Genomic DNA, 27,645 nt, shown 5'->3' on the forward strand with positions numbered 1-27,645 from the left:
ATATGACGTGCACGCTGAGTGGGGTGCTTTTTCCATTTTGTGTGGTTTGACCCCAAACGGCCAGAACTTCCACGGCTCCATGGAACAGGGTCAGCGTCTGGGGAACAGGGTGGAGAGGAAGGGTGCATGCCCGAGACTGGTGCCTCTCCCACCTGCCACCCCTAGGGCTCCCCGTGTACAGTGTCATTGGTTCATTCAGCCGATACTTACTGAGCAGCTTCTGTATGCCAGGCACCTGTCTGTGGCCACAGGGAGAACTGTGAATGAGGCAGAGGTGACCCCGCCCCCTGAGAACCTTATGCAAGACAGGCAGTGGACAGAATAAGTGCAACCAAGAAAACGAAACAGGAGAGGGAGTAGGTCTCTGACGGGGTGCTTAGGAAAGGGCTTTGCTGGGAAGAAGGTCGCTGAGAGTGGTGACGTGCGGGATCCCGGCGGAGGGCGGAAGTCCTGGGGCAGGAGCCAATTTGATTTGTTGCAGCCAAGGGAAGGCCACGTTCGAGGAGTGGGCAGTGGCAGCAGGGCCAGGGTTTGCAGGATCTCCCAGGCTAGAACGTGGGTGCTGAGCCCTGCAGGAGGCTGCTGGAGGGTTTTCAGTGGGGAAGTGATGGAGCCGCACTGACCCTAAACAGAGCTTTTCTCTCTGCTGTGGGGAGAATGGGTTGCAAAGGACGGGAGTAGAAGCAAGCAGCCTGGTGGGAAGTCATGTGGGTATCATGCAGGTGGGAGCTCAGGGGGATTTAAGCCAGGGGGTGATGAGGGAGGATCCTAGAAGCCGTTTTGTGTGAGTTGGCCAGGTCCAGGGTAATTCCTAGGACTTTGGCGTGAGCAAGTGGGTAGTGGGGAGGTGGTTTCCTGAGATGGGGAAAAGGGAACAGTGTGTCTTGGAGGTGCTGGGGTAGGAGCCAGGAGTCTCAGTGTGGACAGGTTAGGGTTTCAGAGAGAAGAGACATCAGGTGGAGGTGCAGAGCAGAGCCCAGCAGAGCCTGGGTGGGATTGGACGTGACGGTCTTCAGCGAGGCCAAACCAGACCAGGGTCCCCACACTGGAGTGCTCACGGGGAGAAGCCAGCGCCCGAGTCTGGGGAAGTTGGTGTGCTTTCCGAAACGCTTGCTGGATAATAATGTGACTCAGGACTCAGAACAACATCCCCCCTGAACCATGAAACAGTATTATCCCCATTTTACAGATGAGAAAATGGAGGCCACAGGGCCAGGACTGTGTGGTGCAGAAAAGGAAGCCATTGCCTGAGGCACCAGCATTCCATATAGGCACCGATTCAAGTCCTGGCTGCTCCATTTCCAGTCCACCTCCCTGGGAGAGCAGCGGAGGATGGCTCAGGTCCTCGGGCCCCTGCACCCTGTGGCAGACCAGAAGGATGCTCCTAGCTCCTGGTTTTCGTCTGGCTCTTTGGAGAGTGAACCAACAGATGAAAGATCTTTCTCTTGTCTTTTCTCTCTCTCTTTTTTTTAAAGATTTATTTTACTTTTATTGGAAAGTCAGATTTACAGAGAGGAGGACAAAGAGGAAGATTTTCTGTCCACTGATTCACTCACCAAGTGACCACAATGACCAGAGCTGCACCAATCTGAAGCCAGGAGTCCGGAGCCTCTTCCAGGTCTCCCACACGGGTGCAGGGTCCCAAAGCTTTGGGCTGTCCTTGACTGCTTTCCCAGGCCACAAGCAGGGAGCTGGATGGGAAGCGGGGCCACCAGGATTAGAATCAGCACCCATGCAGGATCCCGGTGTATGCAAGGCAAGGACTTTAGCCACTAGGCTACTGCATTGGGCCTACCGTCTCTACTCTTTCTACATTAACTCTGTCTTTCAGATAAATTAACTAATCAGGAAAGAATAAGTGAGAAGCAAGGGAAGAAGGGAAGATGGAAAAGAAAGAAAAAAAGGAGGAAAAACTGAGGCCCCGGAAGAGCGTTGACTCAGTGAGAAAGACCTTCTTCTATAGGACCAATTAAGTGTACAGAGATCAAGCTAAACATTCTTAGGTCTGTCTTTTTCTCCCCCATTCTTTCATTTCATTCTTTAAATGGACCCCTGGGGAATCACTGTTGCCTGAGGAGACCGAGGCTCCCTCAGTGTGAGAGGAACACTCAGGCTGTTCCCCAAGCCGATCTTCCCATGACATCTTGTATTCTAGTCCTAGCTGGTTCAAGAAGCTGAAGTCCAGAGACATGGCTTCCCCAGGTCACAAGAACCAGCTGGAGCCCCTGAGTTTCCAGGTTGGAAGGGCCCCTGGCACTCACTGGCCTCACCTCCCTCAGGGTAGGAGACTGGGGCTGTCACCGTGGTGGTGCCCGTGGCAGGTGCTCACAGCCTGCAAGGCCATACCACGCACCACTGAACAGACCCGCGGTGCTCGGTACATCAGGAAGCGACTCATGCTTGTTAAGCTTTATGTCTTAATTGACAAATAATAATTGTATGTATTTATGGGGTATAGTGTGATATTTTGATACATGATTGTAGAATGAACAAGCTTAGCATGTTGCCTTAGTTACCCTTTGAGACCATTTAAGATTTATTTATATTTTTAAAATTTTATTGGAAAGGCAGATTTACAGAGAGGAGGAGATAAAGAGCTTCCATCTGCTGGTTCACTCCCCAAGTGGCTATGACAGCCAGGGCTGAGCTGATCCAAAGCCAGGAGCCAGTAAATTCTTTCCAGGTCTCCCACATGGGTGCAGGGTCCCAAGGCTTTGAGCCATCCTCGACTGCTTTCCCAGACCACAAGCAGGGAGTTGTATAGGAAGTGGGGCCACTGGGATTAGAACCGGCGGCTGTACGGGATCCTGGTGCATGCAAGACAAGAATTTAGTCACTTGGCTACCATGCCAGGCCCTGAGCGAGAACATTTAAAATCATTTCTTTCAGTACATGATTATTGTCTCTAGCCACTGGGCTGTGTAGTGAAAGCCAGAACCGTCCCCTGTTCAGTGGAACCTGTATGTCCACAGCTCTCCTTTCCGTGCGCACCAAACCCATCCTGTCCTTATTTTATCTTATGTATTATTATTATTATTATTATTTGAGAGACAGACGGAGCTCCTATGCACTGGTCCACTCTCCAAATGCCAGCAACATCAAGGCTGCAGCAGGCTGAGGCCAGGAGCCAAGAACCTGCTCTGGCTCTCTCACCCCGGGGGGCAGGGACCCAGGTCCCCGAGCCATCACTGCTGCCTCCCAGGGTCAGCCTCGGTCAGGAGTCAGAGCCAGAGCCAGGACTGAGACTCGGGCATTTCTGATAGGAGTCATTGATGTCTTCACCATGAGGCCAAATGGCCCATCCTGCTGTCCTCCTTTTGAATGGTTTATCTCAAGACAATTTACACAGAGCCCAGACCTCTGAACTTAATGCAAAGTTGTGTCCTTGTCTTAGAATGGAGCTCTGAAACTGGTCACTGGGTGAGGCTGTCAGGAACGACGAACAAGTCTGGGCCCTCCGGCTAGCACCGTCTCAGACCTGGAGGCTGCAGGCGCGCACGGAGGCCAGCAGCGTGTCAGTCCTGGAGGCTGCAGGCGCGCACGGAGGCCAGCACCGTCTCAGACCTGGAGGCTGCAGGCTGCAGGCCAGCAGCGGGGGTGAGAGCTGTGTGAAGTGGGCCGTCTTCCTTGTGCACTGGAGTGAGGCACAACACCTGGGCCATGTCACGGCCGGCCGCTCTGGGGCCCAAGCCTCCTCAAATTCACTCTCATGGCTTTCTCTTCCTCCCTGGCAGAACCAAACTCAGATGGGAGAGTGGGCAAGAGGCAGTAACACTCCAGGTCACCTGTGTATCTATCAGTTGTGTATCTATCTTTCTGCCCCTACCTTGGGCCACTCTATGTCACAAGGCACAGTCAGCTCCTCTTGAGGTTTTTATCTTGTTCGTTTGTTGAAAATTTGCTGATCACTTCTTGGGGAAGGGTTGGAGTGGTGCAAAGGTGCTCAAGATTCAACAGCATTTGGCACATGGACTAACACTCGGCTTGGGATGCCTGCGTTCCTCCCCGGATCTCCTGAGTTCAAGTCCTGACTGTGATCCCGGTTCTAGCTTTTTCATTGTGCACCCTGGGAGGCAGCAGATGATGGCTCAAATGCTAGGGTCCCTGCCACCCACAGAGGAGAGCTGCATGGAGTTCCGGGTCCCTGGCTTTGACCTAGCCCAGCCCTGGTTACAGCAGGAGGAAACCAGTGGATGCTTTCTCTCTCTGTCTCTCTCACTTTCACATAAAGCACTACTGTTGCTCATAGATTAGGAACAGAACACTTGAACCACAAAATCTGCATGGGGTCCTCGGCATCTCTTCGCTGCTTTAAGTTCTCCACTGTCTGACTCAGACACAACATGCCCCCAGTGGCTCCAGAGGGCCACCCTAGCTCTCAACTGTGGGGAACTGGGGCCCCCTATCGGCTGTTCCCGAGCCAACTCACCATTCACACGCTCCCCACTCCCCACTCTGCCTCCTCTCTTGGTCTCTCTCCTTTGTCCCTCTAGTCAGTAAACATTTCATGGACATCACCGTACCCAGACATCTCTGGAGAGATCAGGTAGACACACTTGTGCCCTCATGGAGCCAACGCTCCCTCTGGGAGAGAGAGCACAGATGGGAAACTCACACATGCAGTGAAGGAAAGAGGCTGTGACCCAGAAGGCCGGAGGAGGCAGGGGCCTGGTCACAGCCAGCAGCCAGAGAAGGCCTTGGGGAGCAGGGCTCTCTGACAGAGTCACGGGGCAGCCACGCACAGATCTAAAAGAGGGAAGAGCAAAGGCTCCTTTTGGGTTTGGTAACAGGAAAGGAGACCAGTGTGATTGGATCTGAGCTGGGAAGGCAGTTGTGTGGAGAGAAAGGCGAGATGAGGAGAGGGGGCCTGTGGAGTCTGAGGGACAACCAGGAGGTGTTGAACTGGAGTCTGATGCGCAAGCACCAGGTTGGGCTGCAGCCTGAGGGGCAACCAGGAGGCGTTGAGCTGCAGCCTTGCAGCCTGATGGGCAGTGGCCAGGCTTGGGCTGCAGCCTGAGGGGCAGCGGCCAGGCTTGGGCTGAGCAGGTGTTGACTGGAGCCTGAGGGCCACGCCAAGTTGTTGAGCTGTTACAGTCACCTTGAGGTTGGGTTGTACTTTTGAACAGGAACCTGCGCCCGTGGACCATCCTCAGGAAGCATCTGTGGGTGGGCTTTAAGAGTGTCCACCAACTTGGACAGGAAAAAAATGACCCATCAGTTTTTGCTATCTTTTTCCTGAAAATATTTTTCTTCTACTGTGAAGGGGGAAACAGGACCAACTGTGTTAGTGGTACTTGGACTTCATCATTAATGAAATGCAGGGATTTTAATTTTAAAAGATTCATTTATGAACGTGGCATGATAGCCTAGTGGATAAAGTCCTTTCCTTGCATTCACCAGGATCCCATATGGGCATTAGTTCGTATCCTGGCTGATCCACTTCCCATCCAGCTCCCTGCTTGTGGCCTGGGAAAGCAGTCAAGGACAGCCCAAAGCCTTGGGACCTTGCACATGCATGGGAGACCCAGAGGACGCTCCTGGCTCCTGGCTTCAGATTGGCTCAGCCATTGCAGCCGTTGTGGCCACTTGGAGAGTGAACTAGCAGATGGAAGATCTTTCTCTCTCTCTCTCCTTTTCTCTGTAAATCTGCCTCTCAATAAAAATAAATAAATCTATTTTTACTTGAATGGCAGAGTTACAGATAGAGGACGTCTTCCATCAGCTGGTTCACTGCCCGCATGGCTGCGATAGTTAGAACACTGAGCCGGTCCAAAGGTAGGAACTTCTAGTATGTCTTGCATATGGGTGGGGAGGCCCAAGCACTTGAACCATCCTCCACATGCTTTCCCAGATGCATTAACAGAAAGCTCGATTGGAAGTAGAGCAGCCAGGACTCAAGCCAGCATCCGTTTGCAATGCCTGTGGCTTGAACTGCTGTGCCACACCGCTAACCTTGAAAGGCATGACAACACAGAATCTCACACACACACACACACACACACACACACATCCTCTATCCACTAGATCATTTCTCCAACAACCACAGCACCCTGGCTTGGGCCAGGCCGAAGCCAGGAACTCCCACGTGGGCGGCAGTGGCCCAAGCAGTTGGACTGTCTTCTGCTGCTTTTCCAGGTCCGTTAGCACGGAGCTGGGTCGGAAGCAGAGCAGCCAGGTCCTGAACTGGTGCTCTGATATGGGATACCAGCACCCTAATTGGCAGCTTAACTCACTACACCACAATGGCAGTCCCCATAAATTCTCTTATCCTTACAGTTGTTACAGATCTCTCAAAATGGTTTCCATTTATCTTTGATTTGGGGTTGCAGTCATTAGATCTATTATTTGGCTCTTGTTATTTAGTATGCTAAAGAGCCTCCTGAGTTACCCTCTCGGTGGGCATTGTGGTACAGCAGGTTAAGGCACTGCTTGGGACATCCGCACCCCATGTCTGAGTGCCTGGGATTGAGTCCTGGCTGCTTGGTTCTAATCCAACGTGGGAGGCAGCAGGTGGGTCCCTGCTGCTCCTGAGGTTAAGCCACTCCACTCCCAGTCCAGCTTCCTGCCACTTCATCCTAGGAAACAGCAGGAAACTGCTCAAGTGCTTGGCCCCTGTCATCCATGTAGGAGATTCCCATAGAGTTCTAGACTCCTGCTTTTGGCCTTCCCCAGTCCTGGCTGGTGTGGGCATGTGAGAAGTAAACCAGAAAATGTAAGATTTCTCTCTCTCTCTGTCTCTCTCTCTCTCTCTCATCTCACTCTGCATTTCAAGGAGATGGAAATAAATGTGTGTTTTTTTAATACACATTGTGGTGCAGCAGTGTCAGCATCCCACACAAATACCAGTTCAGGTCTCAGCTGCTCCATTTCCAATCCAGCTCCCTGCTGGTGTGCCTGGGAAAGCAACTAATGATGACGTGAATACTTGGGCCCCTGTGTCCATGTGGGAGACTTGCGTCCAGGTTCCTGGCTTTGACCTGGACCAGCTCTGGCCATGACAATCTTTTCAGGAGTGAATGAACAGATGGGACTCAGTCTCTCCATCTCCCTCTCTCTCTCTTTTCCTCTCTGTCTAGTTGCCTTTCAAACACACAAATAAATCTTTTTAAAAAGAAAAAAAAGGCAGAGCAACAAAGAGAGAGACAAAGAGAGATCTCCCAGCTGCTGGTTCTCTCCTCAGATGCCTGAGACTAGGCAGGGCTGCACTGGGCCAAGGCGGGGCCTGCAGTTCCATCCAGCTCCCCTGCTTGCGTGGCAGGGCTCAGGCACGGGAGGCAGCTTCCACTGCCGCCCGGTTTCACATTGGTGGGAAGCTGAATCAGAAGAGACCACACACTCCAACAGAAGCTGCAGAGATACCAAGTGGGCACTTTCACTCTGAACCGCAGCACCCAACCTGGGTTGGTGTAGTTGAAAAGCAGAAAGGACTGACTGTAGAGGGCAGGAGAAGCTGAGGTTGAAGGGGTGGGCCTCAGTGTAAAGGGCCTCACAGGTCCTTTCTAATGGGGGCGTTGGATGGTAGTGTGTGTGTGTGGTGAGGAGGATGTTGCTTTTCCTTTTGAATGTGTTCAAACATCAAAGCCATGTACCCATCACTCAGTTCCACAGACAGTCACCACGGGCAAATAGGATTTCATCTCGATTCCTTTACATTTACATTCCTTGCTTCTTTGGGCATTTTTCTCTCCTTTTTTTTTTTTCTACCTCATCCCCTCCATTTTTTAAAGGATACGCTTTAATTGACATACTAAAAATACAGAGAAGTGCACAAATCCTAAGTGTACAGTTAAGTGAACATCCGCGCACCAAGCTGGCACTAGAGAACCCCCCCCCCAAGCTCCAGCAAATGGGACCCAGCAGAATCTTCCAGGCTGCCCCCTCCGTGCGGTGCTGAGATGGCTGCCGAGCCAGGTGAGGAGCTCCTTCTGCTTCCGACAGACGCCCAGGCTCTAAAACGCTCTGCTGGTCTCCCCCCCACGTCGTGTAAACGGACAAGCGCTGACCTGGAGTGAGCTCCCAGGCCCCATGAGGCAGGAACTCGCTCCGCTTCCATGTGCCAGAGCTGCCTTAACAAAGGCCACAGAGTGGGCGCTTCCACAGCACACACTCACTGCCTCGCAGCCCTGGACGCCACAAGCGTGGAGTCAAGGAGAGGATCTTACTCTCAGCCTGGGAGCAGCCCCTTCCCTTGTGCCTCTTCACATCTCTGTCCATGCCTGTCTCTGTATCCAAATGCCCCGACCCCTTTCATAAGGACATCAGTCATTCTGGAATAGGTCCCACCGCCATAACCATCTATGGAGAGCCCAGGCCAAGGATCGTGAAGTTAGGGTTCCAAGCTGTCTGTTGGAGTCAGGGAGACAGTTCAACCCGACAGTGCCGCCAGGTTTCCCAGGGTGTGCGGATGTCCGCAGTGCCACCTGCTGGAGTATGTCAAAGCTAATTCTAGACATCTTCGCGTTCACTTTGGGGGATTTTAAAAGGAGGGAAGGCTTATCTGGTTTACATTTTTAAACGACCCTGTCTGCTCTTTGGGAATGTAGACAAGGCAAATATTTAATCGAGAAAGAAGAGGTGGATGAAGAGTGAGTCCGACTAGGACTGTCCATCCGTGACCCCATGGCCAAGAGAAGTCTCTGGGTGCCACTGGTAACTGAGGGGCTCTCTCCTGTCCTGAGCAGCTTCCCATGGCTCAGGTGAGGGGAGTGGCATGCTCCCAGCTGGCACTGAGGCCCTCTCTCCCCCTGCAGGACATACAGCAGCTCCTCCAGCTTCAGCAGCTGGTGCTTGTGCCCGGCCACCACCTCCAGCCACCTGCTCAGTTCCTGCTGCCGCAGGCCCAGCAAGGTCAGCCAGGTAAGACCCTCTTCCCCACCATGACTGCCTTGCTGCTTGTCAAAAAACTCCCTTGCCTCTCCCTCATGCCTTACCCCTGGTTTTCCCCCTCCCCTCATATTTCCCCAGGCCTGCTACCGACACCAAATCTATTCCAGCTACCTCAGCAAACCCAGGGAGCTCTTCTGACCTCCCAGCCCCGAGCTGGGCTCCCCACACAGGTGAGACTGTCCCCTTGGCATGTGCCAAAGCTTACCGAGGGGCTGGGTGAACAGGGGCAGCATGGTGGTAGATGCCCTCTGCTCTCCACTAGCCCAGCCCACAGCCAGGGCCATCAGGACAGCAGCTGGGGGACCTGGGGCCCAGCCACACTTGCCACTGATTTGCTCTGAGACCTCAGGCAAGCCACTCCTTGCATAGGTCAGTCCCTTCCCCTATAGAATGAGGGGAGAGGACCGAGTCTAGTGGTTCTTAACCCTTTAAAGAATCTGATGGCAGAATTCCAGGGCCTTGTAAACCTTTAGACTCAAAATAAGGGCCCAAAGATGTGTTTTATTTGAAAACCAAATTCCTAGCAAGTCCCATGCTTCTAGCCTCTCCTCACAAACATGCAGCCTCGACAAGACTGCATCTGCATGTCCGTGGTGACAGCACCAGCGAGCGGCCCAGCCCGCAGGCACTTCAACGCACTCTTGGACCCCAAGCCTGTTTTTCCATTTCATAAATTTTTTTCACCACCCTTTATAGATTTGAAGGTTTTTTTTTTCTATCCATTTTTGAAAATTGCTTTCAAGAAGTGTGAGAACTCCAGGAAGCCTGAGGGGTTTAGAGGTCTTAGCCCAAGTCCTGACATCCCAAATGCCCTGAAAGGCAAGTGGTCCTATGGATTTTTCCCCAGAACTCATTGGGTTTACAGTCTGCATCTGAGCCCCAGAGCACGTCTGGCCAGGGTTTTGGATAGACTCAGGAGACAAGCATCGCTGCACCCAGCATCGGCTTCAGACCCTTCATTTCAGGATGCGAATCGTTCCAGACAGAACTATTGCTTCTTTGCAAATTCCTTTATTCATCCATTCTCCGCCCTGTCAATTTTCTTAATCTATTTTTTTTAATTTACAAACAACTCATTGCAAAAGACTCAACTGCTTTGCAGCAGTTTTAGCTTCACAGCAAACTTGAGCGGGAGAGAGAGCTACTCCGTGTACACGCTGCTGTGTGCATGCGCTGTCGGCTGAAGGACCACCATCTCCCACCAGGGTGGCATGTGCGTTCCAGCTCACTGACCCATTACTGTCACCTAAAGTTGAGTTTGCATTCAGGTTTACTCTTTTCCGTTTTAACTGGATTCTCCCCATTTTTTAGGCAGAGCAGTTGTGCTGGTTCCATCAACCTGCAAAGGTGGAAAGTAAAACCCAAGGGGGTTAAAAGTTTGGCAGCAGGTCCCCAGGGCCAAGTCCTGGATTCCCAGGCAGAAAGGAGCACCCACCCCCAACTGCAGGGACAGTGCAGGCTTGAATGGGACAGAGCAGCAGCGTTCCTTTACAAAGGGATTGATAAGAAGCCACAGAGCCGGAAAGTCTGCAGGCAATGGCTGGGTCACAGGAAGGTCCAGAGGGAGGGGGAACATGGAGCCCCATCCTGGTCCTCCGTCCTGCATCCCACCCACCTGCCCACTCCGTCAGACTGTGACCTGTCCCGCTCCTCTCGTGCCCACCCCACACTTCTTGCACCCCCAGCCCCCCAAATGCTTGGAGCCACCATCCCACCCTGAGGAACCCAGCGATCTGGAGGAGCTGGAGCAATTTGCCCGCACCTTCAAGCAGCGCCGCATCAAGCTGGGCTTCACGCAGGTGGGAGCTCGCCTGGCAGGCTGGGTGGTGTGGGCGTGGATGGGGCGTGGCCCTGACATTTGCCCCATTCACACCCGGTCTACGCAGGGTGATGTGGGCCTGGCCATGGGCAAGCTCTATGGCAACGACTTCAGTCAGACGACCATATCCCGCTTCGAGGCCCTCAACCTGAGCTTCAAGAACATGTGCAAACTCAAGCCCCTCCTGGAGAAGTGGCTCAACGACGCAGGTGGGCCTGGGCAAAGGTGATGGGAAGGGGTAGGCAGACAGGGCCATGGGAGGCGCCTTCTAATGCCTACATCTCCTGGCACAGAGACTATGTCTGTGGACTCAAGCCTGCCCAGCCCCAACCAGCTGAGCAGCCCCAGCCTGGGTTTTGATGGGCTGCCCGGCCGTAGACGCAAGAAGAGGACCAGCATTGAGACAAATGTCCGCTTCGCCTTAGAGAAGAGTTTTCTAGCGGTGAGGGCCTGCCCTCCTTGGCGGTCCCGGGGTGGGAGGTGAGGGAAGGAATGGCTGACCAGAGCCCTCTGCCCACAGAACCAGAAGCCTACCTCAGAGGAGATCCTGCTGATCGCCGAGCAGCTGCACATGGAGAAGGAAGTGATCCGCGTCTGGTTCTGTAACCGGCGCCAGAAGGAGAAACGCATCAACCCCTGCAGCGCCGCCCCCATGCTGCCCAGCCCGGGGAAGCCGGCCAGCTACAGCCCCCATCTGGTACAGGGACCCCCGGGGCACGTGCAAGGGGACTTGGCAGTGCAGCTGGCCTGGCTATCCACAGAGCCGAGAATAGAGGCAGGGGGAGGCGCCATCCAGGACAGGTGTCAGACAAGACAGAGCCCAGTCACGCAGGGACACAATTTCCAGGAAGCAGCAGTCTCCTGTGGAGGGGCAGCTCACACCAGTACACACTGAGCTAGCCAGATGCAGGGCCGTGCAGGTTCAGAGCCCCACCAAGAGCACCTCAGGGTGTCATTATTGGGGTGCTCTCAGCTCCATGCCCAAGCACAAGCCGGCATGGTGTCAGACACCACCGGGCCGCCCCTCCCATGGCGCGACCGCTCTCCCAGCCCCCTTCCCTCGCTTCGTGGGGAGGGTCGTGGGGAGAATCCTTATTGAAGCCTGTCCCTGCCAGTGGTGGGAAGGGCTGTGACCCTGTCCGAGGACCTCAGCCCCAGTGCCGTGCAGGAAAGGAGTCCACGGGGTAGAGTTACAAAGGAAGAGAAAGGCCTCCCAGCTGAGAGGGTCAGTGAGCAGAAAGGTCTAGAAGCCAGAGAGTGCCTAGTCCAGTTTGAGAAACTCCAGTGCGATTTACGTCATGGGTCAGAAGGCAAATGCCCCAAATACCAGCACGAGGAGCTGGAACTCAGACATGGGCACTGAGATGCTAAGGCGGGGTTCTGAACTACTGTCAAATTAAGCAAGGTTTCTGGGTCTGATGGAAAGGGGAGACAGGAGGTGGGGGTGGGGTCGAGGAGAATCGAGCAAGGTGACATGGCAAGCTTTGAAGGGAAGATTGGCATCAGAACGCTCCTCCGCCTGCACGCACACTCTTGAGGCATGCTCCTTCCTTGCTGGGCCGTGCTGAAGTTCTCCCCATAGCTCAGCACCCCTAGCTCCTGCAGGCTGTGTGTGCTCCTTCAGGGAGCTGAGGAACTGCCCAAGAAAGCTATGCACTTCAGGTGCAGTCACCTCCCATGGGGCTCGGCAGTGTCAGAGGCCAGGTCGTTAGCGCTCTCAGCTGAGAAGGCTCCCACCTGAGGCTCAGCATCACTGGGGCCAGAGGTGGAGAAGGGTGTGATGGGAAGCGCATGGCATTACACGACTGCAGCATTGTACCCAGAGCAGCCTGTCTCCATCGCCACGTCACTGAGAACATCAGGGCGCAAGGCCTCTGGGAGAAAGTGGCCTACTCCTACCACCTTTCCTTTCTTTCCAGGTCACACCCCAGGGGGGCGCAGGGACCTTGCCAATGTCCCAAGCTTCCACGAGTCTGAGCACAACAGGTCAGGGAGGGCTGAAGGTGGGGATGGCACGGGGAGGGCATGACGTGGGCTGCAGCCCGAGGTCCTCCCATGGCTCTGGGTGACTGGGAGAGGCAGGCATGGGCCCCAACCTTCCCCCACCTCCAACCTGTCCTGTGAGGAGAGCCCAGGATTTGTCCCTGAAAGGAGCCGCAGGAGCTCTGTCTCTGACCTTCCATTTATGTGCAAGCTATTTCAGAAAGTTCCTGGAAAGTGCATGTTATGAAAACACTAAGTGTGAATTTCAAGATTCTTTGCACCAAAAGAAACTTAACCTTTTAATACTATTTTTTCCATGAACTTTTTCAAGGCTCCTGATACACACCGCCTGACTTTTTCAAAGCCATCCCAGGAGATTATTATTGTATCTATCATTATTATCTATTATTATGTCTATTACAATCCCCCATGTATGGTTCAAGTTCTTGCCGACGGCACAGCCTAGCCCTTGGCATAAGACTGGGAGCTCCACCTCCGGCACCTCCTCCCCAGCTCCCAGAGGGAGGCCTGGGCTTTGTCCCCCATCTCCTGGCGGTGGGGGGGTTGGGGACTAGTTCTAGTCAATGCAAAGGCAGTGCTGGGTTGGGTGTGCAGAGCTCAACAGGTGGCAGCTGCTCCTGCTGAGATTACGGTGGTCGAGGCCCTGGGAGTAGATGCTGGGGAGGTGCCAGGTGAGCTGGGTGGGGGAGACAAGTGGGAATTGATATGGGGCTTCCGGTGAGAGGAGGAGTGAAAGCTCAAGACCCTGTCTTTCTGTCTCTGGCAGTTACTACCTTATCCTCAGCTGTGGGAACGCTCCACCCCAGCCGGACAGCCGGAGGGAGTGGGGGTGGTGGCGGTGCGGCCGCGCCCCCCCTCAATTCCATCCCTTCTGTCACTCCCCCACCCCCGGCTACCACCAACAGCACAAACCCCAGCCCTCAAGGCAGCCACTCGGCCATCGGCTTGTCGGGCCTGAACCCCAGCACAGGGTAAGTAGGCACCTGCACATGGGGAGGCTGGGGGTGAGAGGCCAGGGTCGCTGCTGCTTCCAGGGTGGGGAGCTGCCCCCACCCAGCTCTGCTAATGGATCCCTGCCCCTGCTAATGCCTCTGCTTTGCCTCTTGCAGAAGCACAATGGTGGGGTTGAGCTCCGGGCTGAGTCCAGCCCTCATGAGCAACAACCCTTTGGCCACTATCCAAGGTGCGTGCTGCCTCATGTCACTCCCTAGGCCACAGCCCCTCCCCCCACATCGCTGCTCCAGCCATGCCATCCTGCCCCCGCTCACTGCATCACTAGCCTCTTCATCCCCATCTCACCTCTGGGGAAGGTGTGAAGGGTGCTGATGGGGGTCAGTGGGATAGCTGGGGTGATGGGGTGGGGGTGCACTCTGGGCAGGACGCTGGAAGGCAGAGGTCTAACCTGGCCCAGCATGCCCCCAGCCCAGACTCTTTCTTTCCCCACCAGCCCTGGCCTCTGGTGGAACCCTGCCCCTTACCAGCCTTGATGGCAGCGGGAACCTGGTGCTGGGGGCAGCCGGCGCAGCCCCGGGGAGCCCGGGCCTGGTGACCTCACCGCTCTTCTTGAACCACGCTGGGCTGCCCCTGCTCAGCGCCCCACCTGGCGTGGGCCTGGTCTCGGCAGCAGCTGCGGCTGTGGCAGCCTCCATCTCCAGCAAATCTCCTGGCCTCTCCTCTTCTTCCTCTTCATCTTCGTCCTCCTCCTCTACGTGCAGCGAGGTGGCAGCACAGACCCCGGGAGGCCCAGGGGGGCCGGAGGCAGGGTCTAAGCCGGAGTAAGCGCCCACCATGCCTCCCCTCCCACTCCTCTGACCACACTTTGGTCCTCCACCTAGAAAGAGGGCTAGGAGGCCAGTGTGGGGGGTCCAGAGGTCCTTGGAACAGGAGTGACAAGGGAGAAAAGACCAAAAAAAAAAAAAAAAAAGAAAAGAAAAGAAAAAGAAAGAAGAAACCAACAAATAAGGAAACCAAATAGAATCAAAACAAAAACCAGCTGCCCAGGAACCAGAGGTGAAAACAAACAAAAAAACCAAAAACCCCACAAAATCAAACCAAAAAACCAGTCGCGAGCCAGACCTCAGTGCGCTCACTCTCACCGCTACGACGCCAAATAAAAACCCCAGCCAGGGCCGGAGAAGCCCCTAGAAGGCTGGACCTTCCGCCCCAAGCCCTGGCTATGGGGCAACCCCTCCAACCTGGCCTCCCTCAGTGGAGCTAGGGAAGGAACATACCAGCCTGTGAGCCTGGGCCAGCAAACACAGCTCTGGGCCAGCAGAAACAGGGCACAGCCCAGGGCAGGCAGGCTGGGACTCGGGACTACTGGCCAAAAGTTCTTCTCCAAAAGGTGAAAGAGAAAGGGCCTGAACAACCTTACACCAAATATTCAGTAGCTTCATCCAAAGGATGTACAGAATTTTTAGCGTTGTGCTCAACAGAATGTGTCCCTCCCATGTGTCCCCTTCTTCCCAGCTCCCAGCTCCCCCTCCTGTGCAGGGGGTTTTGCTTTAACTTCTTCCTGCCCCCCAGCCAGGGGGGAGAGTTCAGGGGCAGGCCTGGGGGTGACTCTCCCCACCACCCTCAGTATGTCCCCGCTTTTCCCTCTGAAAGGGGCTAGGCTGTTTTGCCAAGTTTCGGCTCTCACAAGTCCCTTCTCGACCCTGTCACCCTTCTCTGCTCTGGAATTCACTTCCTCCCTGGCCTATGGGAAGGTGGGAATTCCAAGCAAGAAGAGATAAGGTGAGGGCATTCAAGTTGTCTTTTTTTTCCATCCTGTCAGTTCCCCCACACACACCTAAAAAAATTCATATTCCAGTGCCTATCCGTGGGATCCTTCCCGTTCTTTGACATTAACCAGAAACCAAAAAGAGGACTCGCCTCACTCCTCATCCTGTGCCCTCTGACCCTGGACAATGTCCCTCCCTGCCCAGTACATGCACACACGCACGCACCCCGGTGGTGGGGTTCCTCAAGATGGCGTCCCCATCAGGGTCCCGTGGTGGGGACAGTGCCATGACCTTGGTCCCCATCGGAGAGGGGGCTGTGGTGGCCACCACCCCAAGACCGACATGAGTCTTGGCTGGACCCTGTGCTTGCCCAGCCCTGGACATGTAAACAAGGGACAGAGGACAAACGCCACTGGGAGCCACCTTGCCCTCCTGCTATTATGGAGGTCAACGAAGTTTTGAACCAAAAAAAAAAAAAACCCACAAAAAACAAAAACAAAAAACCAGAAACAGAAAACCAAACAATAAATTAAAACTAGAAAAAAAATTATAGATATATATAGATATATATATATATAAGGGAAAGAAGATGAGGACTCTTCGAGAACAAGAAGGAACCGCAAGGTGGAGCCAAGCCCCTGTCCCAGAGGTCCAGGCCCTTGGTCCCCGAGGCGGACAGAAGGACGGATGCTTCTTTCTCTTCACAAATACCTCATGGACGTCGTCTTCGGGAAAGCCGGAGGGGGGCAGCTGGGGAAGGGCCTGGCCCTCAGCCAGCGTGGATGGAAGCGGGTGGGGGGCTGAGAGAGGGTGTCAGGGATGGGGTGAAGAGCCCTGAACTCCCCGCCCCACCAATCAACTGAAAAAGCTTTAAAAAAAAAAAAAGACAGGAAAAAAATACGGAGTAAGAAAGCAAAAGAATGGACCAAGGAAAACTGACAGCTCTTGGTGGTTCAATTCCTCTCCTTCGATTTCTATTTCTGTTCTGTCTCTGCCCTCCTCTCCCTCCTCCTCAGCCCTCTTGCCTCTCGCTCTCTTCCTTTCTTGTGTCTCTCCTCAAACCAAAGTGTGGCCAAGAAGGATGCGAGCCATTGAAACCAGAGCAGGCTGGCCCCAGCTGGGCAGACACCGAGGGAGGATAGAGCCTGGCCTTGGCCAGACACCGGGAGGAGAGGCAGCCCAAGCCCCAGGCTTCTATGTTCTCCTGTCTCCCTCTCCCATCCAGACACCAAAACTGTTGGGGCTGGGCCATGGAGGCAGCAGAGACTCAGCCAACGTCCCAGGGGCCTTGGGTGCCTTGTCTGGGCAGCATGGAGTAGCTGCCTACCCCCACTCCTGGCACCAGTGGGGCCTGGCACTGGCAGACCCATCTTTGCTGGAATGTAAGCGTCTCTGCCGACCGGCTCCCACCCTTCCCTACCTCCAAGTTTGTCCCTTTTTTATTTCCTGAAGAGGAGGGACCGGCGAGCAGGCCTGGGCCCCAGCCCGAGGGCGGAGAGGGCACCCCGGCTCCCATGAGACGGGAAGGACACTTGAGCAGAGCAGAATGCAAGCAGTTACAACCAAAAAACCCCCTCCAAGAAGACAGGCCACATGGAAGGCATGGTGGAGATGACTCAAATGAAAACTGATTCTAGACCAAAACAACAAAAGAAGGAAAGCAAAATGAAGGATCCACCACCACCACCCACCTCATCTTACTTCCTCCCCACCCAGGCCCTCCCCACCAGGTGTGCGGGAGTGGGGCAGTGGAGAGGAGGAAGCCGGGGACAAAGGATGGGGCAGAGGCCCTGACGTTGGTGGAGGGACCCCTGTGCAGCTGGGAGTGGTGGGGGCCTTCCCCATCCAACCCCCATGACTGGGAAGAGAAAAAAAGAAAATTCCTGGGAGGGAAAAAATAACCAAATCCCAAGCTTTAACTACAGCTGTGAAACCAAATATTGGGAAAGGGGGGAGGGAGGGAGGGAGGGAGGGGCAGGTGAGCCCCAGGTCTTCCCCCCTGGGCCCCCCTCCCCCGAGGACTCGAGATAAGGCACCAAATACCTCATAGAACTTTAATGTTTAAAAAAAAAAAAAGGAAACCAAATATCGTTGGCTGGGGGCCAGCCAGGGCAAGGGGCCGGGGGACTGGAGGGAGCCACGGTTGGGAAGGTGACGGAGGACCTTGTGCCCTCCACCCCCATCTGCCCCTTCCGCTCCAGCCCCTCCCGTCTCGACTCCGGGAAACAAAACTATCTCATCTTTTTTTTTTTTTTTTTTTTTTTTTGTGGTCTGTACAGAGCCTGTGTCCGTGTGTCTGTGTGTGAGCGAGAGTTGGAGAGCTGGCAGCTTGATGTGGGGGTGGGGAGGGGGAGCCCTGGTCAGGCTCTGGGCTAGATCAGATATGTGAGCTCTGGGGCCTGGGCTAGAGAGGAGAGATGGACTGGAGCAAGAGGGTGTCCCCTGAAATTCTCTTCTCCCCAATCCTGACCTACTTAAGCAAGTAGAGGGGGACAGAGATGGGTCTACCCTAATGGTGGGCCTTTCAATTGTGCCAAAAAAGAGAAAATGATGCCAGTAACTAAACCACGTCTCTGTTCTCTTGTTGGGTGGGTGGGTGGGTGGGCGCAAGAACCAGGAATAAGGGGCTGGGGCACCCCAGCCCCTCTGGGAGTTGGGCTGAGATCGGGAGGGGAGAGGAGCTCTCCATACTTCCCAGGGAAAGGCCGGGGCAGGGTCCCCAGCCTCACACCAGGGAGAACTGGGTAAGGGGACTCTTCTCACCCACCCAAGTCCCAGGGAGCCTCTTTCTTCCTCTAGCCCAGGGTAGGGGGAACTGAGTGAGAGAGTGAGACAGACTGCGCAAGACTGAGACATGCGGGCCCCCACTGGTCTCTGAGTGGGAAAGGCAAGTGCGAGAGATAAAGGCCTCCAAGAGAAAAAAGAAACAAACCAAAGATTTAACCATTAAATAAAAAATAAAACCACAGACAACTCCGCTACCTTTTTATACGTTGGGAAAAAAAAGTGAAAAAAATTAAAAATAAAAATTAAAAAAAAAAAAAAAACAAAAACTCCAAGCCGCAGTTCCTGAGTGCGGTTTGAACTTTGACCTCAACAGTCTCCAAAGCAAGACTAGGATGACAAAGGCGGGAGAAAAGGAAAATAATAATAATGTATATTTTTAAGTACTTGTCCTTGAGATGTTAGCTCCTTGTTCAACAGACAAACAAAGGAGAGAAAAATCCAGAGAGAAGCGTTGCTGGGATGGAGACAAATATTTACTGTCTGTGACCCCTCCCCCTGCGTTCCTCCTCAACCACTTTCCATTATCCCTGTTGCCCCTCCGCCAACCCACTCATCCCTCCAAGCCCAGGGGCTCAGTATTTATTTATTTATATAACTGCAGGGTGACTGGAGGCCTCTCTGGACAACTGGCAGAGGGCCTTTGGATCATGGTGGGGTGGGGAAGGGACATGGAGTCTTACGGGGAGGGTGTGAGGTGAGTTAACTCTTATTACCTCCTCCTTGGCCTCTCAGCCCACTGCTACCACCTTGTCCCAAGTCCAGGGCTGCACTGAGGCAAGGTGACCACCTACCTTGTGAAGATCTGATTGACTCAGCCCTTTTCCCAGTTGGAACAGGGGTGGGGACTTGGAAGGTGGCAAGAAGTGGGCAAGGGGGACCAAGTGGCACCCTCGAGTCCAAAAGGCCCCAGAGGGGACCTGCCTTTTCTCCCTTCCCACCATGCCAGCCCCTCTCCTCATTTCAGTTCCGTCTGCCCCTTGTTGGCGGCCCCTCCCCTCCCGTCCTGTACCCCCTACCTGTCTTCTCGTGGTAGCAGGTTAGCGTTTCAGTGTTCTTAACTCCAACTGCTTGTTCATTGTACAATGTGCTTCTTTTAAGGCCCCATTTTTGTAACTTGAGTGTGTCAATTCATCTGAACAACAAACATCAAAAAATAAAAAAGTAAAAACTGTACAGAGAGAAATGATGCCTGCTCTCCTCTGGTCTGTGTCCTGGGAAGGTGGTGAAGAACGTGGGGCAAGAGGTGGGGCGTTCTACTTCTCTTCAAATAGCCAAGGTTCACAAGTTTCTCTCCTTGGTCAGAAATGAGGTCTTAGGGAGGAATGAAAATTCCTGAATTCACATCTCAGTTCTATCTTGTTAGATGTGTGTCCTCAAGAGATAGTTGCTGCCTCATATTGTGGGGGGTGGTCCTGAGAATTAAATGAGACAGATGATGTCAGCACTTAGGATATTTCTGCTCACCTGTCTTCAGTAAAAACCACGAGAGAGCCAGGAAACTATCAAGTATCCCTACCCCTATGCTCAAAGGTCCACTAGAGGCCAAATGAAGACCTTTCAGAAAACCATAAGCAGGGAGCTGGATTGGAAGAGAAGCTGCTGGGACTCAAACCAGCGTCCATCTGGGATGCTGGTGCCAAAGGCAGCAGCTTAGCCTACTGTGCCATGTTGCCAACCCCCAGGGATGTATATTCTTTATTGTTTAAGTCACTGGGCATAAACTAGCCCATGGGCTGGGTATTGATCCATCATCTCCCAAGACTTCAGCACTGCAAATCGGAAATGACGCTGACTCTTGCTGGCGGGTTAATCCTTGTTCCATGCTGTGGTGCGAGTTTGGCATGCAGATGGCTGGGTTCCTGCACATACAGCAGAGAAGCCCAAAGGGACCATGGATAATGGGATGGAGTTGGAGAGGAGTTTGGTTACTTTAGAAAAGTATTAACAGAATGGTTTGGGCCAAGTTTGAAATAATCGAGTTCCTCTCCTCATACACTCAAGAGCAGGGCTAGAACATGACAAGAATCCACAGGAGGCGGGCCATCAGCCCAGGCCTGTGCCTTCAGGGAAGTGCAGACAGAACCAGGCAGAGGGGGCCCAGGCTGTGGCATGGTGTGTAAAGCTCTCATCTGTAGCCTGTGTGGGCATCCAAGTGTTTGGGCCCCTGCATCCACATTGGAGACCATGGAAATGCCTGCTCCTGGCAGTCTTCTGTCTTTCCCTTTCTGCCTTTTAAGAAATCATAAAAGGGCGCACATGGCAGCCGAGGGCACCTTGGAGCTCACTGCTTTGCCACCAGTCTACCTGCAGTCTGTTCACTGAGCCCAGTTCCTTTACATGCCTGGTACAGTTCTGTTGCCATCAGCTTATGTGGGCCTCTTCCGCCTTCCTTACAACAGGTGTGTGTAGTTTCTGGTGTCAGCCCAGACAGGCTTGCCATCTCCAACTCTTAGGAGGAATGCACACAAGGAAGAGCATCCAGCAACAGCTCAGTGCTCAAACGGGGGACCCAGGGTGTCTTGAGTGATTTCCAAAAATGACCGGTGCCGCTCTCTGCCGACGCTGCCTCTGTCTTTGGTCACAAGGCGCCCTGTGATGTTCTCTCCCACTCCCAGTCCTTTTCCTGATCATCCCTGATTTTTAAGTCTTATCGCAAGGATAACTCCCTCAACTGTTTTAAGCACTTGTTTGATACAACTTCCAGGATATGACAATTTATTATTATTATTATTGGAAAGGCAGATTTACTAAGAAGGAGAGACAAAGAATCTTCCATCTGTTGGTTCACTTCCCAAATGGCCGCAATGGCCAGAGTAAACCTGATCTGAAGCCAGGAGCCAGGAGCTTTTTTCCGGGTCTCCCACTTTGGTACAGGGTCCCAAGGCTTTGGGCCGTCCTTGACTGCTTTCCCAGGCCACAAGCAGGGAGCTGGATGGGAAGTGGAGCAGCTGGGCCTGGAACCAGCGCACGTGAGGATTAGGCTGTTGAGCCACGGTGTTGGCCCTGACGGCTCTGTTTCAGAGGAGGCCATTTAGGAAAGCATCTTCATCTCAAAACCAGGAACCAAGCATGCTGGGCTGCCAGCAGGTGGACGGTTACTGACACCCACACAGCCTGCTGGAAACAAGTATTTGAGGAATTGCTCTTCCCAGATGCACATCCCATGCCACAGTGCCTGGTTCAGGCACCGGCTCCTCTTTTCTGATTCAGCTTCTTACAGACACGCACCTTGGGATGCAGCAGCCATGCTGCCTACATGGCAGCCCTAGAACAAACTCCAAACTTCTGGCTTCAGCCTTGGCCCATCACCAGGGTGTTGCAGGCATTTGAAGAGATGGAAGACCTCTGTCTCAAAGTGAGGGTTGGGTGAAGAAGAGATAGTGTTTCCAAAAAAAAAAAAAAAAAGAAGAAGGCTCTTCCGTCATCACCTGTGCAGCCACGCTAAATCCGTTTCCTCTTATCTGGGCAGATTAAACCACGACTTGGTATCATACAGCTCTGGACCAACAGAGGACTAAATGCCTGCCAAAGGACAGTCACAGGCATTCCTGAGTTTCATTAAAACTAACTCCCCTTGGGCCCGATGCGATAGCGTAGCAGTTAAAGTCCTTGCCTTGAATGCGCCAGGGTCCCACATGGGCGCTGGTTCTAATCCCATCCAGCTCCCTGCTTGTGGCCTGGCAAAGCAGTTGAGGATGGCTCAAAGCCTTGGCACCCTGCATTGGCGTGGAAGACCTGGAAGAAGCTCCTGGCTCCAGGCTTCAGGTCTACTCAGCTCCGGCCGTTGCAGCTGCTTGGGGAGTGAACCATCACGTTTTTTTTCTGTCTCCTTTACTCCATAAATCTGATCTGGAATAAATCAGATTCCAAGGAGTTCTTTCCACCGGCCAGCCATGTGAACACTCCTCTCTCCTCCAGAAGTATCTGTTGGCTGAGTCAAAGTCCAACCCAGGGGCTTCAGACACCCTCCCCTCGATGAGGCTCTGTACACCACAGGTGCAGCAGGCCCTGGCCCCGGAAGTCATCCTCCTCACCACCCCTGGGACCACGCCTGACTTGCACCTGCCCTCAGGGGACACAGTCCACATCTAGCTCTAAGTGGGAGGACTGGTTATTCTTCGCAGGCGCTGCTCCTGTCACCAGCTTCAGGTTTTCCACATGGTTGTGGGGCCCTCTAGTGGCCAAGAGCCCCATCCTGCCTCCACCCAGCATCACAGGAAAGGCCATGCCAATGACTGGGTTCTCCCCTAAAACCCATCAACTGTGTCCTGAGCTCATATCAGATGGTTCTGGGTGCTGAGAACACAGCCATGGGAGGAGTCCAATCCCACACTTCACGTCTTCGCTCCCAAGTTCCATCCCCCACAACCAGGCCTGACAACAGCACATCCACATCCACCTCAGTCTTTAATCATTAAACAATTCCACTCTGAAGTCACCAGTGCTAACAGGTCAGTGGGGAGGCACCTTAACAGATATTGAGGACCCTAGGGCACCCCCCTCAGAATAATAAATTCAATTACAGACATACGTGGCAGCGGGGCAGGGCAAGGGCAAGGTTTGCACTGAGGGGAAGGGTACTGGAGAGCCTGCAGCCACATAGCCTGGCGGTGCTGAAGGGGCAGCTGGTGCAGTCAGCCGCTGATCTGCACACCCTCTGCCTCAGACAGCGGGTAGATCTCTATGGCCTCCACCAGGGGCAGCGCCTCTACGGCAGTCTCCATCACAGCCAGGCCCACAGCGGCTTCCGCCTCAGCCAGCTGCTGCCGCACGGCTGCCTGGTGCTGCTGCTGGTGGGTCTTGCGGTGTTTCCAGAGGTTGGAGAAGGAACGGTAGCTCTTGCCACAGTCAGGGCAGGAGTAGGGCCGTTCCCCCGTGTGGATGCGGCGATGCTCTGCCAGGCGCATGGAGATGGCAAAAGCCTTGCCACACACTTCGCAGGCAAAGGGCCGCTCGCCTGTGTGCAGGCGCCGGTGGTCCTTCAGGTGGGTGCTCTGACGGAAGGCCTTGCCACAGTCTGGACACGGGTATGGCCGCTCACCGGTGTGGATGCGCCGGTGCACTTGTAGCGAAGTCTCCGTGCTGAACAGCTTCTTGCACTCGCTGCACTCCAGGCCCCGGCGACGGGCGGGTGCGGGAGGGGTTGTGGGGGCAGCACCCACTAGGGCTGCTGGTGAGGCTGCCACTGGGGCACGGGCGGCCCGTGGGGCCCGAGGGGCCGGAGGCTCCTTGGCCAGCACCTCCCCCGGGCCGGCAGCTGCATGGGCGGCCTCATGTGCTTGCAGCCGAGCAGCTGAGCCCACTTTCTTGCCGCAGGTGCCACACTCGAAGCGCCGGGGGGCTTGGGCGGCGGCGGCAGCACAGCGATGTTCACGAAGGCGCAGCGAGGAAGGGAAGGCGGCCCCGCAGGATGGGCAGCGGTGGGGCTGGCGCCCAGCATGGGCCACGAGCTGGTGCACCTCCAGCAGCCGGCGCAGCAGGAAGGAGCGGGGGCACTCACGGCACTTATAGGGATATTCACCCGTGTGGTGGTAGCGGTGCATAAGCAAGCGGTAGGGCCGGTGAAAGCGCACCCCACATTCCTGACAGCGGTAGGGGAAGTGCTGAGTGTGCACCAGGCGATGCTGCCTCAGCGTGGAGCTCTGTGTGAACGCCTTGCCACAATCCCCACACCGATAGGGCCGCTCCCCGGTGTGTGTGAGCCGGTGGCGGGCCAGGTTGGCAGGTGAGTTGAAGGGTTTGGAGCAATCCGGGCAAGGGAAGGGCCGCTCCCCTGTGTGTGTGCGCAGGTGGTTGCGCACGTGCGACTTCTTTTTGAACATCTTGCCACAGATGCTGCACTTGTGGCGTCGCTCCAGCCTGTGCACGAAGCGCTGGTGGCGGGTCAGCTGCAGGGCCTTGCCAAACTCCCGGTTACACAGGAGGCAGCAGTAGGAGCCGGGGGCCGCGGGCTCAGCGGAGCCATCCTCAGCTGTGGGGGACTCCAGGGCTTCTGGTTCTCCAGTCTCGGCTGGGGCTGGCTCAGGCAAGCTGATGACGGGCTCCTCTGGGGGCACAGGTGTTGTGGGCAGGGGGACGCCCCCAGCCCCGTGGGTACGCCGGTGATACAAGAACTTGGTGAGGTTGACAAAGGTTTTCCCACATGGACACGAATGCAAAGGATTTGGGGTGTGGGCCCTCCGGTGGGCCAGGAGGAGGGCCTCTGTGCCAAAGGCCAGGCCACAGTCTACACACAGGAAGTGAGACTCACTGCTGTGGTCCCCGAGGTGCTGGTCCAGGCTGGAAGGGCTGGGGAAGACGCGGCTGCACAGAGGGCACTTGAAGACACCCTCACGATGACTGCGCAGGTGCTGCTGCAGCTGGTGGGGGGACAGGAAGAGCTGGTCGCAGGCCGAGCACAAGAGCTCAGGGCTGGCTGGCCCAGCCAACTCGCCGCTGTGGTCCCGACGCGCGCGGCGGCCCCGACGATCACGCCCCACGGCGGCAGTGGCAGCAGCTTCGCCGTTGCGCAGCTCATAGCTGTGGTCCGAGGTTGGTGGCGGGTCGGGCTGAGCCACGCGCCCCTCGGCGGGCAAAGGGGTCAGAGGTTCCTGCTGTGGAGCAGGCTCCTCGGCAGTGGCGGGCACAGGGGCAGGGAAGTGGGTGGCCTGGTGCTCCAGGAAGTCAGCCGGCAGCTGGAAGAGCTGGGAGCACTCAGAGCACTTGTAAAGCAGCAGCTCCACCTCAGTGACCACCTCAGCAGCAGTGGCAGTGGTGGCGACAGAGGCAGCTGTAGCCGGGACAGCTGCCCCTTCCCCACCCTCCTCTGCCTTCCGGTATGAGTGCTCCACGGCCACGCGGGCCTGGCCGGCTGGAGGGCTCAGGACCACCGGGGAGCCCAGGACCATCGGAGCAGGCGCTTTGGTGGGTGTGGCCCGCAGGTGTGTCTGTCGGTGGCTCAGCCAGAGCTCCTGGCTAGCGAAGAGGGCCTTGCACTCCACGCACTCGTAGTGGATAGCGCTGGAGCTCAGGGCAGGGGCCTTGGGGGGTGGCTCCGCCGGCCCTGCCTCCTGAGGCGCCATCATCTTCAAGTGCAGCTCCTGGTGTTCCAGCAGCTGCCCGGGGGACAGCAGCAACTGCCCACACTCCAGGCACTGGTACTGGCTCTCCTGCACCAGGGTCTGATAGAGGCCCGTGCCGGAAGCAGCCTCGGTGGCCATGGCCACTGTGGGCTCAGCCACGCCCACCAGCTCAAAGTGCTGCTGAGGCACGTGGGAGTTCTGGTGCAGCAGCACCTCCTCCAGGGACCCGTAGAGCTGGTTGCACTCGGAGCAGACATAGCGATGCTCAATGTACAGGACCGTCTCCTCCGACTCCTCCGTCATGGCGCCCGCGAGGCCCTGGGCTATGGGAGGGGCAGAGGATACACAGCAGTCAGGCCTCTGCTCCTGGTCCTCAGGTCTCTTTCCTGCTCCACCTTCCTTGGACTATTCCCCTCCCACCCCCCTCCCTGACAAAAACATTGAACGTGACCTCTTCCCGGAAGTCCCTTCCCAGGCACTCTACCCCAAGGCTTACCTCTGCGTCAACTCCACCCACCAGATCCTTGAAACCTGTCCAATCCCGTCTCCCATGCCTCACAGCGGCTCCGGGGCTGCCCATACACAGCAACCTGCCTCATCTCCACTCACACATTCTTCCACTCACTCTCCTCACCAACTCCCTACCCATCCCCTCTCCCAGGTGCGTGGCCCCCACCACACTTTTCCTACAACCTCTGCCCATCTGCCCCACACTCAGACTTCATCTTACAGCCAGATTTGCACCTCAGGCCTCTCCTCTCCACCACCCAGCCCATTACCCACTAACGCCTTTCTCACCTCCACCCTCCACTGCCTCATGTTGGCCTAAATCCCATACCCTGCATCCAGATTCCTAACTACTCAGCCCCTCTCCCACACTCTCCCCCTTCCAGGACAGCCAGACCCTTCAGCACAAAAGCACATCCTGTCTTCACACCCAGACAGCCCCTCCATAGGGTATTCGGACATCTGTCAATGCTGTCAATCATCTCTGCTTGGTACCAAGGCAAATCTGTCCCCGATGCCCACTCACTGAACACAGAGATGCCCACTCACTGAACACAATCAGACTAACAGTCACATCCCCTCTTTGCCCATCCCAAACCTAACCAAGGGACACCCAGGCCCCCTTGATCATTAACCCAACATTTGTTTACAGAAAGACCCCACCTCCCCCTGACCCATCCCAGGCATGCCAGGACCCCTACCCCTTCTACTATCAATCCAGGTGCCCTTCGTTAAACATTCCTCACATCTCCTAACACACCGATGAGGTACCCAGCCTCCCTTCCCTTGCCCACACACCCCTGGGGATATCAACATCTCCCATAACACCCCAACACAGCAGTCACAATCACTCTCCCAGACATCAAATTCCTCTCACCAGCCTAGCCTATCATTTGGGGGACACAAGGCCACTTCCCTAATGTTTAGCATGCACAACAATCCCAATCCTATCTTCACTTTGGCCTTATTTCCTGTACTTAAAACAGACCCTCCCTTCAAAAAAACAAAAACAAAAGAAAAACACCAATTCCCTCCCCCAGCTCACTCTGGGTTCTCCGGCCTACAGCTCTCCCTCCTTTCCAGCTCATTCCAAGGATCTCCCCTCCCCAATGCCAGCCCTCCGCGCCTGCTGGTTGAATCCTAACCCCAAAATTCACACCTGGACCCTCTCCCCACCCTGCAGCTCCACTTTCCCCTTCAGGGACACCACTTCCCGAAACCTTCTCACAGCAAGACCCTATCGCCTCCTGTTCTCCAGGAGAACCAGCGTTCCTTTCCTCGACTTTAATGACCTCTTTTCTCACGCCCTAAACTCCTCCCTGACACCCAAGAGCGCTCTAAGCCCTACCTGCGCCCCACACCCCTTCCGTCCTGGCCCAGTCCCATCATCGGTACCCTCCTCCCCTAAAGTAGCTTCGGCATCCTCACCGCCGGCAGCTCCAAGACCCCAACCCTTGCTTCCCGCCCGGGTCCCTCCAGCCCGTCCTCAATCAGCCCCACACACGCCTCCAGCCCCCTCTCCCACCCGCCGCCCCGGCCAGGCCCCTCTCCGCCGCCCGCGCGCGCCCCGCGGGCCGTTGGTGCCGCTCCGCCCCTCGGGCCCGTGAGTGCGCAGGCGGAGTAACGAGGGCAGGCCGCAAGGCCAGGGCAGGGCGCTGGGGCAGCCCTCCGCGCGCCCGCACACTCACCTGCCTCGGCCGCCTCGCACGCCCCGGGCCCGAGCCCGGGCCCCGGCTCCCCCGGCACGGCCACCCTAGCGCTGCGCCCTCTCTAGCTCCCGGCCGACTCCTCTCGCCTGCTCCGCAGCCTCGCACTCGCCCCGAGCCGCCCTCAGCAACGCCCCTCCCACCTTCCTCCT

General features: G+C 55.5%; 2 protein-coding genes across 8 annotated transcripts in view; one reads left to right on the forward strand and one right to left on the reverse strand.

Annotated features, from left to right (window-relative positions):
* The window catches only part of POU2F2 (POU class 2 homeobox 2), a 100,024-nt gene extending 81,983 nt beyond the window's left edge, over positions 1-18,041 (forward strand). For 2 of the 6 annotated variants that reach the window (XM_058674192.1, XM_058674191.1), the window contains 10 exons: positions 8,751-8,856; positions 8,965-9,056; positions 10,572-10,685; positions 10,773-10,914; positions 10,999-11,147; positions 11,226-11,402; positions 12,625-12,691; positions 13,476-13,680; positions 13,819-13,892; positions 14,157-18,041. In XM_058674192.1, coding sequence (XP_058530175.1) covers positions 8,751-8,856; positions 8,965-9,056; positions 10,572-10,685; positions 10,773-10,914; positions 10,999-11,147; positions 11,226-11,402; positions 12,625-12,691; positions 13,476-13,680; positions 13,819-13,892; positions 14,157-14,488 — 1,458 coding nt within the window. In that variant the 3' untranslated portion in view covers positions 14,489-18,041. The other 4 variants (XM_058674193.1, XM_004597978.2, XM_004597975.2 and 1 more) reach the window with 3 other exon arrangements.
* Positions 18,042-22,607: 4,566 nt separating this feature from the next.
* LOC131482217 (zinc finger protein 574-like) lies at positions 22,608-27,623 on the reverse strand. Of its 2 annotated transcripts, none has more exons than XM_058674522.1 (2): positions 27,476-27,623; positions 22,608-25,603 (listed from the first exon to the last, which is right to left on the reverse strand). In XM_058674522.1, the coding sequence occupies exon 2, from the start codon at positions 25,581-25,583 to the stop codon at positions 22,854-22,856; it is 2,730 nt and encodes a 909-aa protein (XP_058530505.1). In that variant the 5' UTR covers positions 25,584-25,603; positions 27,476-27,623; the 3' UTR covers positions 22,608-22,853. The 2 variants fall into 2 exon arrangements, with proteins under 2 accessions (XP_058530505.1, XP_058530504.1); XM_058674521.1 differs by lacking the exon at positions 27,476-27,623 and adding an exon at positions 25,777-25,958.
* Positions 27,624-27,645: the final 22 nt, after the last annotated feature.

Source organism: Ochotona princeps, chromosome 16 (assembly GCF_030435755.1).
Source record: "Ochotona princeps isolate mOchPri1 chromosome 16, mOchPri1.hap1, whole genome shotgun sequence".
NCBI classification, from domain to species: domain Eukaryota; kingdom Metazoa; phylum Chordata; class Mammalia; order Lagomorpha; family Ochotonidae; genus Ochotona; species Ochotona princeps.

What these genes read in the sequence shown, in the direction of transcription:
- LOC131482217 (XM_058674522.1), bottom strand. Translation starts at nt 25,583, where the DNA reads ATGACGGAGGAGTCGGAGGAGACGGTCCTGTACATTGAGCATCGCTAT.